Source organism: Thalassophryne amazonica, chromosome 7 (assembly GCF_902500255.1).
Source record: "Thalassophryne amazonica chromosome 7, fThaAma1.1, whole genome shotgun sequence".
Classification (NCBI taxonomy): Eukaryota; Metazoa; Chordata; class Actinopteri; order Batrachoidiformes; family Batrachoididae; genus Thalassophryne; species Thalassophryne amazonica.
This window is the reverse complement of record NC_047109.1, coordinates 36221609-36238387: the sequence shown is the minus strand read 5'-3', so window position 1 is coordinate 36238387 and position 16779 is coordinate 36221609. Positions and strand designations below refer to the sequence as shown.

The 16779-nt window shown below is 41.3% G+C and overlaps 1 protein-coding gene across 1 annotated transcript; it reads left to right on the top strand.

The window, feature by feature from the left end:
* Positions 1-824: 824 nt before the first annotated feature.
* LOC117513787 (anionic trypsin-1-like) lies at positions 825-6867 on the top strand. Its single transcript, XM_034174016.1, has 6 exons — positions 825-830; positions 1009-1087; positions 1185-1338; positions 1433-1692; positions 6322-6458; positions 6549-6867. Exons 2-6 carry the CDS (start codon positions 1048-1050, stop codon positions 6699-6701), a joined length of 744 nt encoding a protein of 247 aa, XP_034029907.1. The 5' UTR covers positions 825-830; positions 1009-1047; the 3' UTR covers positions 6702-6867.
* The last annotated feature ends 9912 nt before the right edge of the window (positions 6868-16779 follow it).

Here is a 16779-nt window from a genome sequence, read left to right as displayed (position 1 = left end):
AGAGGAAAAAACTAATTTCATCCATTTTGTAATAAGACTGTAGTAACATAACAAAATGTGGAAAAAGTGAAGCGCTGTGAAAACTTTTTGGATGCATTGTATACTCCAAGAAACACCTTAAATTGATGTCAGCTATCAATAGGCCTTTATTACAATCTCTGTCTTATTGGTCTTATGCCTTAAGGCACTTAGCTAAGAATCTAAATGTCTTTAGGTATAATTCTTTTGGGAAACACCTGCTTAGCATAAGAATATTGAAATATTTTTTTGGAAAACAAGGCCAAGTGGTACAATAATAATATTGTTGAGAGCAATGCACACAGTAAATTTTACAGAGTAAAATTTACTCTGCTGGGATAACATTTGGTCCCACTCCAAACAGCGTTAAATATATTCTATCACAGTGCTAATTCAACTCTATCACAGTGTAAAATCAACTCTCATTGGAGTAGAAACACTTGATTTGACAAGACGGTAGAGCTGATTTCACACTATAATAGAATGTATTTTACTCTACTTAGACTGGGACCAAATGTTATCCTGGCAGAGTATATTTTACTTGGCAAAATTTACTGTGCGGTAGTTCAAAGTACAGTTTGATCTTGTGGATTCCTAAAGTATTTATAGTAACACAGTGAATGAATTGCTTTCTACATAAAATGTTATCCACAATGAGTAAACTGTTGTTAAAATAAGTGATTTCCTTCTATATTAAATTTTAGCCTCAATAAAAGAGGTGCAGAAGACCTACAAATTCATTTTCAGTCCAAAATATAAACAACCAAACACTTTCCAAGGACAAAACAGATCATTTATTAACTAAGGAGATGACCATGGAACATAAGGTGATAAGAGTTTTTTTCAGATGGGAACACAGACTTGACCAGCTGGGGATATTCGGAGTTGGGGGGGGGGGGGGGGGGGGGGGGGTGATAGGATGTGTGTATGGGTGAGTATAGGGGAGGATACAGTTTGAGGTATAAATGCACTAAATGACAGACCGTGCACATTCACTCTGGTCTGAGGAAGGCTTGAGTCATCCACAAGATGATTGGCCTGATTGTGCTCACTCTCCTGGGCGCTGCAGGTAACATGATGCACAGTGTACGCAAAAGGATTAAGGTATCAGATTTAATGATATTATTGATTACGATAAAGCACTTTTTTTTATCTTCATGCCACAGCGGCAGCCCCCATGGATGACAGGATTGTGGGAGGCTACGAGTGTACACCTAATACCCAAACCTGGCAGGTATCACTCAGTATAGGCTATCATTTCTGCGCTGGCTCCCTCATTAACGACCAGTGGATCATCTCTGCTGCCCAGTGCTGGAAAAAGTTTGTACTGCATGCATGGATTTTTGAAAGTTGAAAGTTTCTTTGTTAAATGATAAATAAATATGACCTGTCCCTTTCTACTTCTTCTTTATAGCCCATATTCACAGATTGCTATCCTGGGTGAGCATCACCTGTGGAATTATGAGGGTAAAGAACAGTACATAGCTGTGGATGCCATCTATTGGCACGAGAAATATGACTATCAGACCATGGACTATGACATCATGCTGATGAAGCTTGCACACCCTGTCATCATCAATGACTATGTCGCTCCAGTGGCCCTGCCCTCCGCCTGCCCCAAACCAGGAGACATATGTGAAGTGTCTGGATGGGGAAGCGTCTATGCTGATGGTTGTAAGTTGCAAAAACATTTTCTTTATATACAGTATAAATCAGAAGTGAGTGCATCCTTGTATCAAAGTTGTATCACCTCTCAATGGACCTTATTCTCTAATATGTGCAAAGAAATGTTGTTACTCTGCACAAAATAAGCATGTATGCAAGATTCATAAGTGCATACCAGCCAATTTTATTCTCACTCCCTTGCTTTTGTCTGTTAATCTTTCTAAGCAGACAGGAGCATACACTCCAGCAGCAATCTGCATACTGCCACACCTCTATTTCTCTATGGTGTTTCATAACAAGAGCACTACATGAACCTGAGTTATGTTTGAATTGTTGAGTTCAGTTGAGATATGAATAAGAGATAAGGCCCCAAAAGGTAAATTCATAAAAGAGGAGAATTTCATAATAGCAGAAATGGAATTAATTGTGTCAAATCTGGACACTGGAAATGGCACAGTTTTCCATAGCGTTTCCTCTGCAGTGATGTGTTAAAAAAATAAAAACCATAAACTCCATAAGGGACTATCCTCTGAGGTTCAGGCGGTTTTGACATCAAACTCACTGCCAAACAATGACTCACTGCCAGAATAGAAATAAACAGGAATAGGAGAAGGAACACAATCAGCATTAAGTGGAATTTGTTTGAGGAATGACAGAGAAAGTGATGATCCAGCAACAGCCATTACCCAGAAGTAATTTATTTCATCATTCAGTTGCAATTTTTTGCATGTTTTACAGTTAATGAGTACATTTCAGAACATAATTTAGTTTAAATAAAAATGGCATTGTGGCAGCATGGTGGATTAGTGGTTAGCACTGTTGTCTCACAGCTAGGTTATGGGATCGATTCCCACCTGTGGCCTTTCTGTGTGAAGTTTTCATATTTTCCACATGTTTGTGTGGGTTCACTCTGGGTGCTTTGGCTTCCTCCCAAATACAAAGACATGCGGGTTAGGTGGATTGCAACCTTTATAGTGTGTGTGCAGGTGTGAATGTGTTTGTTTGTTTATATGTGGCCCTGCGACAGACTGACATCCTGTCCAGGGTGTATCCCGCCTCACGCCTGTTGACTGCTGGGATAGGCACCAGCTCCCCGTGACCCGATCTTGGATAAGTCTTGAAGATGAGTGTGTGTGGTGTGTGTGTGTGTGTGTGTGTGTGTGTGTGTGTGTGTGTGTGTGTGTGTGTGTGTGTGTGTGTGTGTGTGTGTGTGTGTGTGTGTGTGTGTGTGTGTGTGTGTGTGTGTGGGTGTGTGTGTGAGTAAAAGTAGCATTGCTGCTTATGTTTGGAGCTAAATAGAGTAATTTATATACAGTCAAAAAATGGCCCTTTGAATGAACTCAATTCACTTATGGGCAGGATTTCTATCTAATGAATACATGTAATCCCAACTAAATTAAATTAAAATAGAAGCACTCAGAGAGCGCAAACCTCCGCCAAGGCCATAGGGTCACCTACGTCACATGGAATACCCTTTGGCAAAGAGACGTATTCCATGTCGTTTCACGCATCTACAGTCATGTTTCACATTCAGTGGTTAAACCCTTAGCTCTTCAGCAAATGTATTTATAAAGAGAAACTGCATGAACTGCACAAGTTTTTTTATTTTCTAATAACAATTTTATTCAATGAGGAGAAAGAAATGCTAAATTGTTGTGTCGTAACTTAATTTTTGTTCAGCCTTTGTGACCTGTCTTCATGAAGTTAGATGCAAAAATGTTGAAATTGGCCCTATCCTGCAATGATAAAGAATCCTTTAAAAAATTACTGGATCCGGATCGTGTTCCAGATCATTACCAAAATTTAGGCCAAGATACACCCCTGGTAAAAATTTCATTGAAATCCATTGAGGATTTTTTCCATAATCCTGCTAACAAACCAACCAACCAACCAACCAACCAGAAAAACAAACGGACGCGACCAAAAACATAACCCCCTTGGCGGAGGTAATTACCTTGCATGGATGCGTTTTATTTGAGTTGGGGCTACATATATACTCAACAAAAATATAAACGCAACACTTTTGGTTTTGCTCCCATTTTGTATGAGATGAACTTAAAGATCTAAAACTTTTTCCACATACACAATATCACCATTTCTCTCAAATATTGTTCACAAACCAGTCTGAATCTGTGATAGTGAGCACTTCTCCTTTGTTGAGATAATCCATCCCACCTCACAGGTGTGCCATATCAAGATGCTGATTAGACACCATGATTAGTGCACAGGTGTGCCTTAGACTGCCCACAATAAAAGGCCACTCTGAAAGGTGCAGTTTTATCACACAGCACAATGCCACAGATGTCACAAGATTTGAGGGAGCGTGCAATTGGCATGCTGACAGCAGGAATGTCAACCAGAACTGTTGCTCGTGTATTGAATGTTCATTTCTCTACCATAAGCCGTCTCCAAAGGCGTTTCAGAGAATTTGGCAGTACATCCAACCAGCCTCACAACCGCAGACCACGTGTAACTACACCAGCCCAGGACCTCCACATCCAGCATGTTCACCTCCAAGATCATCTGAGACCATCCACTCGGACAGCTACTGGAACAATCGGTTTGCATAACCAAAGAATTTCTGCACAAACTGTCAGAAACTGTCTCAGGGAAGCTCATCTGCATGCTCGTCGTCCTCATCGGGGTCTCGACCTGACTCCAGTTCGTTGTTGTAACCGATTTGAGTTGGCAAATGCTCACATTTGCTGCCGTTTGGCACGTTGGAGAGGTGTTCTCTTCACGGATGATGCGAAGGAGATGTGTTGCACTGCATGAGGCAAATGGTGGTCACACCAGATACTGACTGGTATCCTCCCCCAATAAAACAAAACTGCACCTTTCAGAGTGGCCTTTTATTGTGGGCAGTCTAAGGCACACCTGTGCACTAATCATGGTGTCTAATCAGCATCTTGATATGGCACACCTGTGAGGTGGGATGGATTATCTCAGCAAAGGAGAAGTGCTCAATATCACAGATTTAGACTGGTTTGTGCACAGTATTTGAGGGAAATGGTGATATTGTGTATGTGGAAAAAGTTTTAGATCGTTGAGTTAATCTCATACAAAATGGGAGCAAAACCAAAAGTGTTGCGTTTATATTTTTGTTGAGTATATTTATTAGATGGAAATCCTGCTCATAACTGAACTGAGTTCATCCAGTGCCTCAGTTTTTTAATGTACTCTGCATCCTTTTAATGTGCTCCCAATTAATAAATTAAAATCAACTAAAGATGTACAATTCCATGGCACTAAAAATTATTGGGAGTGATCAATCAATTATAGGCTAATAAACAATATAACAAAAGTCACCACTAAGACATTGCAATAAACATTGCAATGAACATTCTCATATACTCCACTGTAAACTAACTCAACTGGTAAAATTAGAGATTTAAATTATGACACTAAATGATGAGAATGAAATGGTGTCATGTTCATGGTAACTGAATACATTTTGTCAATGTATTAGTAAATTTATTCATCCATTCATTTTCTATACCTGCTTATTCCAACTAAAGCTGGCACGGGGGCTGGAGTTTATCCCATTGGTCACTGGGCGAGGGGTTGGGGGGTACACCCTGGACATGCCAGCAGTCAACCGCAGGGCCACATATAGACAAACACATTCATGCTGTCACACTCACCTACTGTTAATATAGACTCAACAATTCACAGAACCTACATGCCTCTAGAAGTGGGAGGATGCTAGAACTCACGCAAACACAGGGAGAACATGCAAACGACACAAGAAGGGACCAGGTGGGAGGAGGCAAACATGGAACCTTCTCACAGGGAGGGAACAGTGCTAACCACTGAGCTACTGTGCTGTCCACATTAGTATATTAAATTATTAAGGGTCTCACACCTCACACCCTATGGCCCTATGCCTCACACCCTATGACCCCTAGGAATGGCTCCAGCACCCCATGACCCTTGATTGGAGCAAGCAGGTATAGAATATGAATGAATGAATATACTGTGCATTAAGTTAAAAAGAAAGTGGCAAGTGGAAGCACACACTCCTCAGTCTGATTTAACCTGACATGCTTTCATTGATCCATTTCCTACAAATACTGAATGTATGGTGCAGAAGGCACAGGAGGCAGAGAGTAGACATGATCAACCAGTAAGACAAAACTCTATTAATTTGTCCTGTTCTTGTCTACACATGCTACACTTAGTTCAGATGTAATGGTCAGGTTAGTTTCAGAATAACACACATTATGCTCATACTACGCAAAACAGAAATAAGAGGTAAAAACTCGTGAAAATGCCAAATGTCGGTTATTGTCGGGAAGATAGTTTTCCCCAAAAGTTTGATTTGGTACCTAGTTTGACACCAGATGCCTTTTCTCACACAAGTCCACATTACATGAAGAACTGGCATGGGTGGTCCTGAATCAGGAACCTTTAGTTTTGGAAGCAAGTGCACTAACCACTTTGCCACCAGTGACCCCACTGCATGTTATTACTTTCGAGGTAAAAACTTACAACATTTGAGAGATTTCCCTTTGCTTGTATCACTGCAGTTGGCAAATCTCCAACAAAATTCTGGGACTATTTTTGAAAATATTCTTATTAAATAATTGTGTGCTAAACAAAAATCAATTGGCTGGTCTCCATATGTGTTACTTTCAGCATTATACCCATATGCACTTCACTGTGTGGAGGTCCCGATTGTGTCTGATGCGGATTGTGAGGCCATCTACCCAGGCCGGATCACTAATCAGATGCTGTGTGCTGGACATAAGGAAGGAGGCAAGGATGCTTGTCAGGTATTTACATGGCACATGGATAAACACTGGACTCAGTGAAATTGTGTTATCTTTAAACGGTTTCTCTCCTCTTCCTGTTCTCCTATTCAGGGTGATGGTGGTAGTGGTTTGGTGTGTAACAAGGAGCTACAGGGTATTGTCTCTTGGGGTAATGGCTGCGCTCTGCCTGACTCGCCAGGGGTCTACACCAAAATCTGCTCTCTGATGCCCTGGATCAAGGAAACTCTCACCAAATACTCATAGACAACGAGAGACTTGGAAGACAGAAGGTAGAGAACACAGAAACAGGAAGTGGTGGTTTGTGGCAGAAAGAAGAGCAGCAGGAGAATGGCGAAGAAGCTATTGAAAGACGGGGAAACAAGATCTTCATTTTGGGCACAATCAATAAAATGTACCATTTTGTGATGCATTACTGTGTTTTATTACTGATAATGTGATAACCTCTGTTAACAGTAGCCAGGTGGATCCTAATACCTTTAATGTCTAGAAAACTTTATTAGTGGTCACGCCAAATAACATTTACACAATTAGAACAAGAAACTTGTAGTTTCTGCTAAATGCACAACATGTCTTTTTGACCCCATACCAACAAAACTGTTTAAGGACCTGTGGCCTTGACTTGGCCCTACTGCATTGGAAATTATTAACCAAGTCAGTGATCTGGGGATCTGTTCCTAAATCCACAGTGATTAAACCAACACTTAAAAAAAAAAATCTAACCTTTCCTGAAAAATTACGGGCTGGTATGAAATCTATCATTTTGTTCTAAAATCCTTGAAAAGTAGTTTCACAACAGCTTGTGGACCACCTTACTGAGAATAACAACCTCTCTGACCCACTGCAATTTGCATTCAAAACACACCATTCCATGATGTGCTGCTCGCTATGGATTCGGACATGACCACGGTTCTGTTACTGTTAGATCTTAGCACTGCATTTGACAAGGTGGATCATTGTATTCTACTCGATAGGTTGGAGAATCATTTTGGGATTGCTGCGAATGTCCTTGTATGGTTGACATCCTAACTAACCATTCACTCTCGCTGTGTCCTGTACAATAACATCTCCTCAAACCTTGTTCCGATGAAATATGGGATTCCACAGAGAACTGTCTTAGGCCCCCTGCTTTTCTTCCTTTATATAGCATCCCTTGGTCATATACTAGTGGGAATCTCATACACATCAAGACATCAGAGGATTGCCTTGCTTCAGTGAAAAGCTGGATGTCTAGTAATTTCTAACTTTTAAATTCAGTGAAGACTGAAATGATGGTCCTTGGTCCAGTGAAACATCAACATCAGTTTGACCAGCTAACGCTTAACTTAGATTCGTGTGCTATACATCACTCTGAAAAAGTGCAGAACTGATAGGTTCACCCAGTAATAGAAATCACAGACAACCTGATATCAAAGAAACACACCAGAAGTCACTGTTTATCTTTTGCTCGCGAGCAGAGTGTTGGGTTGCGAGGAAAGACAGAGAGTTTCAATCTTTAGTTAAGTGTCAACATCAGCAAAATAAGATGACAAATACCACGTGCAAATGTGTGGCAACAACCTATTTTTCTACTTGCTCTCACTAAGCAAAACAAAACTCAGATATCCTCATGTATCTGAACACTGCGTATTGAAAAACAGACTTTGCATTAATCATGCCATGAGAAAACAATTCCTTTAGACATTTACAGTAAGTGATAACAAAATAAGGCATATTCACAATTTTTCCAACAAGAACCTTGGGGTGATTTTTGATCCCACGTTGTCTTTTGACCAGCACTTCAGAGAAATCATGAGGACTGCTTTCTTCCACCTTCATAACATAGCGAAGATTCATCCCATCCTGTCTATGGCTAATCCTGAGACTCTGATTCATGCATTTGTCTCTTCTAGACTGGACTACTCCAATGTTCTATTCTCTGGTTTACCACAGTGCAGCATTAGGGGTCTCCAATTGTTTCAAAATGTTGCTGCCAGAGTTTTGACAGGAAGCAGAAAATTTGACCATATTACACTGATTTTGGCCTGCCTTCATTGACAGACTTGTGGATAGTTTAAACTCAGCGCTCAAAACTACACTCGACATGATTGCACCACTTATATTAAAACCACGTCCCCCCCAAAACACAGTCACCTTGGTTAACTTTATTCATTCATTCATTCATGAACAAAAATTTCCATGAACAAGGAACAATAGAAGATAAATCTTGTAAATGTTGTCCCTTATAACATAAGTTCACAAAAACATCCAGAAATGTCCACAATTTCAACCCCAACACCGTCTCCTCGTCAGTCACCAGACATCAAATAAACATAATTAACAACTAGAAGCACTCAGAGAGTGCAAACCTCCGCCAAGGCCATGGGGTCACTGACGCCATAACACCTACACGCTGTGGAATCACTGAACCTAAAAAAGTCTAACAGTGATGTTTGCTCAGTAGTAAAAAAAGTTTATTCTGCTGTGACTGGATAGCATGTGTCCTTAGTGCTTGGCATCACAGTTTATTGCAACTTGCACCTTTCCCAGAAGCTACTGTCATCTGAGCACTGATATTGATATTGCGTGTGCTTATAGACAAAAACAAATAAGAGACAAAATTCAATTTATTATTCAACTAAACTGCAAATATATGATTTTTTTAACATTTATGAAACACTTCTCTAAACAAGGCCACAGGGTCACAGACCCTAAAGAGATTACCTCCTTGGTACAGTGATCTAATTCTTTTTGTCTCTTTCTCTAAAATTGTATATAATAATCATTAGATTATTAATATATAAACAAAAATAAATTTAAGAAATATTACAATTTGAAAACAAATGCACCAGAATGTGATGACAGCTGCAACTGCTTAATGCTAACTTTTAACATTGTGAAATGCCATAGACATGCTAATGCGTTAGCATCGGTATCCAGATCGTGTCCGGATCACCACTAAAATTTAATCACTTGTTCCTCTTGTCATTTCCAACCACTCCACAAAATTTCATCAAAATCCGTTCAAAACTTTTTGAGTTATCCTGCTGACAAACAGACAGACAGACAAACAAACAAATGCGACCAAAAACATAACCTCCTTGGCGGAGGTAATGACATAACTGTCTTACATTTTAGCAGCTGCATTCATTTTTCTTCTAGTTAACTGTATTCACTGATAATTTTATCCTTATACATTTTTTTGAACTTGTAAACATTTGTACAACATTTAATTTCATCAGCAGGGCATTCCATTAACTCCATATACAGAGGGACATTTCTGTTTCATAGTAGTTTGTGAGTACTTAACCCGAAAGTTATATTTTCTTCTATGGCAAGTGGCCTGTGTAACAAAACTAAACAAACTCTGGACTTCATCTGGCGCTGGGCAGCGCAGGCCCTCCTGCTGCAGCCTTCACCCACTTTGCCTCAATTCGGATGACGGACTGCTTCATGTTTAGTGCACATAAACAATATTGATTGATATTTGGACATCGTTGGAGTTTCTCAGGTAGCTTATTCCATTTTTTTTCCACAAATAGAGACACAGAAGCATTTCCTGGTCGTCCTTGAGCCCGCAATTTCAAAATGATACAAACCCCTTAAATTGTATATTCCTTCTCTTTGTATAAAATATCCTTGAATTCTGAGAGGTACTTGCTTATTTTTTACTTTATTTACATTTACATTATTTATTTTTACATAAATTGAACAGTCTTAAATGAAATCATGTCATGGAGTTTTAAAATCTTTGATTTAATGAACAGTGGATTGGTATGATCCCGATAACCTGCATTATGAATTATTCTTAATGCTCTTTTTGGAAGGTTGAATAATGGTTGTACTGTAGTTTTGTAGTTATTGCCCCATACTTCAGCACCATAAGTCAAGTAAGATGCAATCAATGTGCAATACAGTGTATGTAGTGCTTTACCATCACGAATGTGCTTGTCCTGCTTAATATGTGATTCTGTCATCGATGACCACACCTAACAACTTGTTCTCTTTGACAGGTTCTATATTTAACCCCTGTATGTTTAACTGTATTTGTTCATCATTTTTATGGTTTCCAAATAACATTATTTTAGTTTTAGACCAATTTAGTGACAGTTTGTTCATATCGAACCATCTCTTCAACTTTATCATTTCTGATCCCAGATCATCTAATGATTGTTGCAAATTATCTCCTGAACAAAATAAGTTTGTATCATCTGCAAAGAGGACTGCTTTAAACAGATTTGTGACTTTATATAAATCATTGATATACAATATGAATAACTTTGGTGCCAACACAGAACCCTGAGGAACTCCACAAATGATGTCCAGATATCAATCAGTGTAAATATTTATACAAAGAAATGGTGTTTGACGGATCTGATGGAAAACGTTGAGTTGTGTAGTATGATGAATGTGCTTCATTTAAATTCTTACTATTGAATGTACTGGGGTAACTAGAACAAAATAGGAGCTGTTCAAAATTTGATGTTGTTGAGGCGCACTGTGAGTATAGACTTTATTACGAATGGTAGCTGGACTTCATGGCTCTTCTCTGGATCATGGTATCACATCCTGCTAAAACTGCTCACCCCATTGTTGTTTTTCTGGGCTTACTAAGTGTTATGATTTGTTGTATAATTCCTCTTGCTTGATCAATGGCTCAACGGATGATTTCCACTACAGTTGATGGCTTATTGCTAGACCGTTACTATATCGGATGCTGAATTATGTCACCCCATCCAAACGGGGAAAAATGATGGTTAAGTACACTGTTTGTAAGATTTTTGTTTGTTTCTACAATGATGATGTTGAGAATGTAGACATTACAATTCGATAAACAGGGGGGAATAATGACAGGGTTTTCTACATATCAGCTGTTGGGAAAGTGTAGTGACACGGACCCACAACAGGGGGCGTAAATGAACGGACAATGGATAAGCCAAAAATAACAATTTAATGTGAATTGCACAACGGAATACAGACAATTGCAGTTGAGAAGTACAGTCAATCGTACAAAAGGTGACGTGTGGGCAGGCTCGAGGATAGAAGACATCTGTCCAGAGAAGAGCCAGATCCCACACGGCTTCCACCGCCAATGGATCTGAAGAACACCGGAGCCGCCAAGTCCTGGGTCCCCAGGTGGCCACCGTCTCCAGCTGTCAGACCTGGTACTGCTGGCAGAAACAGAAACAGTTAATGGTGGGTGTGTGAATACACACCGAGTAATCTCTCAGTACTCAGTTCCTCCGGGACGGAGAACCTCCACCTCCAAAATAGGAACACCTGTGCAGCTCCTGGCAGTCGCTTCTCTGGATGGAGTGAGAGGTGAAGACGTCGCAAACCCGCACTATGCACCAATCCAGCAGAAGACTGTATCCACAGGAACAACAGCTGCACACAGAACAATATTTAGTCACGGTAAGGCACAGCAGAGAAGGTTACCTGAGTGGTAGCTGATTTCTCAGCGGGGAGGTGGAGGTGCAGTCCGGCTTTTATGGTGATGTGGATGATGATAGTAGAATGAGTGACAGCTGGTGCTGTTGATGAGTGACAGCTGTCACTCTCTGTTGCTCCGAGGCCCTCTTGTGCTTGAAGCCTGCACTTCAAGCAGGGCGCCCTCTGGTGGTGGTAGGCCAGCAGTACCTCCTCTTCAGCGGCCCACACAACATCAGCAATATGATTATCAAATATTAATGTCTTTGATGTACTGTCTTTGATCTTGTCTTTGATTCTGTTCTCTATTTTCATATATACATATATGCATGTGTGAGAGTTCATGTACCATTACTCTTGTAATTAATCACTTATTGTTAAAGCAATCATATACACTGAACTGTTCAAATAATCATTACAACTGCTTACACAGGAAAGTGAACAGATGATCTTTGGCTTAGTGAATGTGCAGACTGTTTTGCTAAAGCTATGTTTTTGCTAAGCGCAGATGTGCGTCTTTAATTAATGGGTCAGCCTTGAGGGAAGAACAGTGCGACCGGCACACTGGTTCAGAGCTGAACGTTGTTATGGGAAAGCTAGGAGACTGAAGGCTTAAAGCCATAACAGTTTTCATATCGACATGAAACCAGACTCTGTGTCTTTTTCTTGTTTTGTGATATTGTCACCCCTATATGCTTGTATGTAACTTTATTTCGATAAATATGAGAGGCAGATGGGCGGGGCCCTTCAGAGCTGATGAGACGGTCGGTGGCGAGGGGTCACGCTCGTTTGCTCTCTCCTATAAAATACCATGCTTAGCTTTCCATTTAATAAGAGCAATTTTTGAGTCAACAAAATCTTTAAATTTTAACTGATTGGCTGTAATCACGCTGTAAAAATGATTGTTAGTATGCTCTCTGTAACCTTTTTTGTTGACTTTTCTAATGGCTCTCTTTTGTACAACCCCAATTCCAATGAAGTTGGGACGTTGTGTAAAATGCAAATAAAAACAGCATACAATGATTTGGCAAATCCTCTTCAACCTATATTCAATTGAATACACCACAAAGACAAGATATTTAATGTTCAAACTGACAAACATTATTTTGTGCAAATATTTGACCATTTTGAAATGTATGCCTGCAACACGTTTCAACAAAGCTGAGACAGTGGTATGTTTACCACTGTGTTACATCACCTTTCCTTCTAACAACACTCAATAAGCGTTTGGTAACTGAGGACACTAATTGTGAGTGTCATGATTGGGTATAAAAGGAGCATCTCCAAAAGGCTCACAAGCAAAGATGGGGTGAGGATCACTACTTTGTGAACAACTGACTTCTTTATTTTTTTGTATTTCTTGTATTTAAAATGGCATAAACAAATTAAAATGTGTGAAATTCCAAGTATTCCAATACTTTTGGAGGGCACAGCATCCTAACTTTATGATGAGTGCAAAATGAGTGTGGTTTTATTACTGTTTTGTTTAAGAATGTTTAATTTTCACTGTTGCTGCATTTTGTGTGACATGACATCATAGTCATATCGTATATCATATTTATATGACAATATTAAGATATGACAATTTGGCCATATTGTGCAGCCCTACTGTCAGCTAGCTGAAAACTTTGAATATTAATTTACATCTACATTAAAAAAAAAAATGCAGGGGTTAAGAGGGCTGTAAACAGGGGGGTCAGCTGAAAAGCAAAAAAGAAAAATGCTTAAAAGGGTGGAGGGTATGGGGAGCGGAGCCCCCCCCCAGGACCTGAAATGTTTTAGTCATGCTCATGCTCCCAAGAATTTTACTGAAAAAAAAGTCTGAAGGACCTAAAGGACATGGTTAGATGGCGAGGAGCTTTTCCAGGCATGTGAGAGGCAAATAAAGAAAAATGTTTAAATAGGCAGGGGGTCTGCTCCCCTGAAGCATTTACTCAAAATAAAGTCTGAAGGACCGAAATGACATGGTGAGATGCTGATGAGGTTCACTCGTTCATGTCCGCGACATATGCATATTAAAGTATCAAATAAGTATTTATGAAAAAATTGTAAGCTTCATTTGCTTTGTCCACATAAACTCCAGACTAGTCTTGCTCTAAAAGTTCTCTTCTAAATTCAGAAATTGTTTTCTCGTTTCTGACTCTGAGGGTATGTGGGCTGATTTGATTTCTCATATTTTTAGGCTGCAAATCAAGAACTGTAAAGACTAGGCTAATGATCACTGATGTCATTTATCAACAAATCACTGAGCAATATGCTCAATCTTATTTGTGATAATACAATCATTTAATGTGGCACAAGAAGTGGTAATCCTGCTTGGATGTAAAATCAAAGAGAAAAGGGACTGAGCCGATAATGTGTCCAAAAAAATCAGAAATATCTCTACATTTGAATGGCTTATGAAAATCAATATTAAAATTTCCAGCTATCAGAAACATTTTCTGGTTGTTCTGTGTGTCTACTTTCAAAGCTGTCCCTGAAATCGTCCACATTTGAGTCTTGCCCTGTTGGGAAAGGTGTCGTAGCACGGACCCACAACAGGGGGCGCAAATGAATGGACAATGAGTAAGCCAAAAGGTAACAATTTAATGTTGTGATAATGTTGTATGGCTGGGGGCCTGGCTGCCTTTTTGTTTCTGTCTTTTGTTTTTCCTTCCAGGTGGCTTGCATTTGGGACTGAGTGGCTGTGTTGCTGAGGTTATCAGGACCTCACCCTGATCACCTGCGGCTCGTCAGGACTCACAGCTGAGGTGCATCTATATGGATTGGAACATGGTGGCATTTAAGACTGGAGTATACAGTGTGTATTTGCCAGAGACTCGACCTTGTGACCAGACGGGTGAGATCGTCGTCTCGGGAGCCATCTCATCATCAGTGGATGCAGAGAACGTCCAGGGTTTGATGCACGGTCTGTGAAAGAGGAGAGGGTGAGGTCTCACGCTCGTCAGCACACTTCCTGAGGTACGTTAGATTTTGTGACTAACGTTTATACAGTCAGTAAATGTGGTGTCCCGCACACCTTTATTATATTGAGCTGTATGTTAGTCATGTATCGGCTTCCACTGCAGTGGAGTTTTGTGAACTGGATGTTCCATGCCTGCAGGTTGGGAAGCTGATTAGTAATCAAGCCAGGAAGTGTTTGCTGTTTGTACACCTTTAAGTGTTCTCTCTGTGTGTAGAGTGTGGACTCACATAATGGTTCCTTCTTTCACAGACTCGGTTTGTTGCGGCCACCTGGGGGGTGTCGGCGGGGTCCTTGGGTCCGAACAGCTTCTGGCTCCGGACCGTTAGCGCTGCTGGGAGCGCACCACGCCAGACCGCACTTTCTTTGTTATTTTTTGTATCACTGTTATGTATTAAATTCAGTTAGCCTTTGTACCGTGCTCTGCTTATTTCATACTGGGTCCTTCAAACGCTGGTCGGTTCTCCGAGCTGCGTCCGACACATAACAGTAGTCTCTGGCCAAACATCACGGACCCAGCGGTAGCAGAGACGGTAACGCGCCGGGAAGGCGGCAGCAGACGTTCAGTAGTTATCCGGATCAGTTGCGGGTGCTCTCCGCCCGGATGGTGCGTGTTTGAGACCCATTGCTGAATACTGATTTGTGCTCTCTTGCAGCCGTGTTCCTGTGTTTGTGCCTTATCCGTGGGTCGTGGTGGAGTGTGACTGGCGACGGCTTCGCGTCACGCTCCGACCGGATAAGAGGTTTAAACGGGAGCTGCAAGAGTGTGTCTGTAATGGGTGCACGCGCACGGCGGAGCTCTGTGTCACGGGTCGCTGAGCTTCCTGTGTTACAGTTGTAGCCCCGTTTCCCCGGATAAAGATAACTACTGCGTCTGTTGTATCAGCGCCGGCGTTATTTAGTTGAGCACATTTTGGTTGTGTGTTGCACACAGCTGCGCACGGAGATGCAGCTCGTTTGTTTTCTGTCACCAAAGGGGTTTTTTTCATTTTTAGCACTTTGGCTCCCTCTTTTGGTGACTTAGTCACATTACAGTTAAGCTCTTAAGTTAGAACAGGTGTGTTCGATTTGTTTGAGCTTAACGGTATACGTCACTTATTTGTTTTGTGTTAGTTCATTTTGTGTGGGTGTTTTTTGAGTTGGTTTTTGTGTGGGATTTTATTTTTTGTTTTTCACTATTTAGTGTCTGGGGTCGTGACCCTGCAGTTCTGCCAAAAAAAAAAAAAAAAAAAAGGACCCGAGCAACCTTATGTCAGTCTGTTAGTCTTTCTTTTTATTTTTTTTTTTTCAGTTTCACCTCCCAGGGTTTGATGGGACGGTCCCCTGGGGGGTCATGGGGGGGGGGGGGGGTATTTGGGTTGTTGTTTTTTCTTTCTTTGTTTTTGTTTTGTTTTTTGTTATGCCCTCTCTTCTCCTCTGACTCCAGCCGTGTGAGCCGTAGTGTCGGCGTTGCTGGAGTGGTGCAGTTAGGTTGTGCTGGGCGTTTCCCAGGTAACCTCTGCACCCGGGAGGGGAGGGGGGGATTGGGGTATTTTCTTTTTGTTCCCTCTCTTCTCCTCTGGCTCCAGCCGTGTGAGCCGTAGTGTCGGCGTTGCTGGAGTGGTGCAGTGTGGTTATGCTGGGCGTTTCCCAGGTAACCTCTGCACCTGGGGGGGGGGTGTTTTCCCCCCCGTTTCCGCCCTCAGGGTTTGACTGTGGTGTCCTCTGGGGGGGAAAGGGCTGTGGGTCCATCTAGCCATAGACGGCCGGGGCTGGGTCCGTTGGTCGTGAGGGGAGGCGTCTCCTGGGGTTGACGAGTGGTCCTCTGGGAGGCGCTGGGAGTCCCCGTGGGTGACGTTGGATCCCAGAGGGACCTCGGCTGTGGTTATTACTCCTGGAGCTGGCGGGAAGTCCTCTGGGGGGTGTTGGTCCCTACATGTCGTTTGGGTGGGGGGGGGGGGGGGGTGTTTTAGC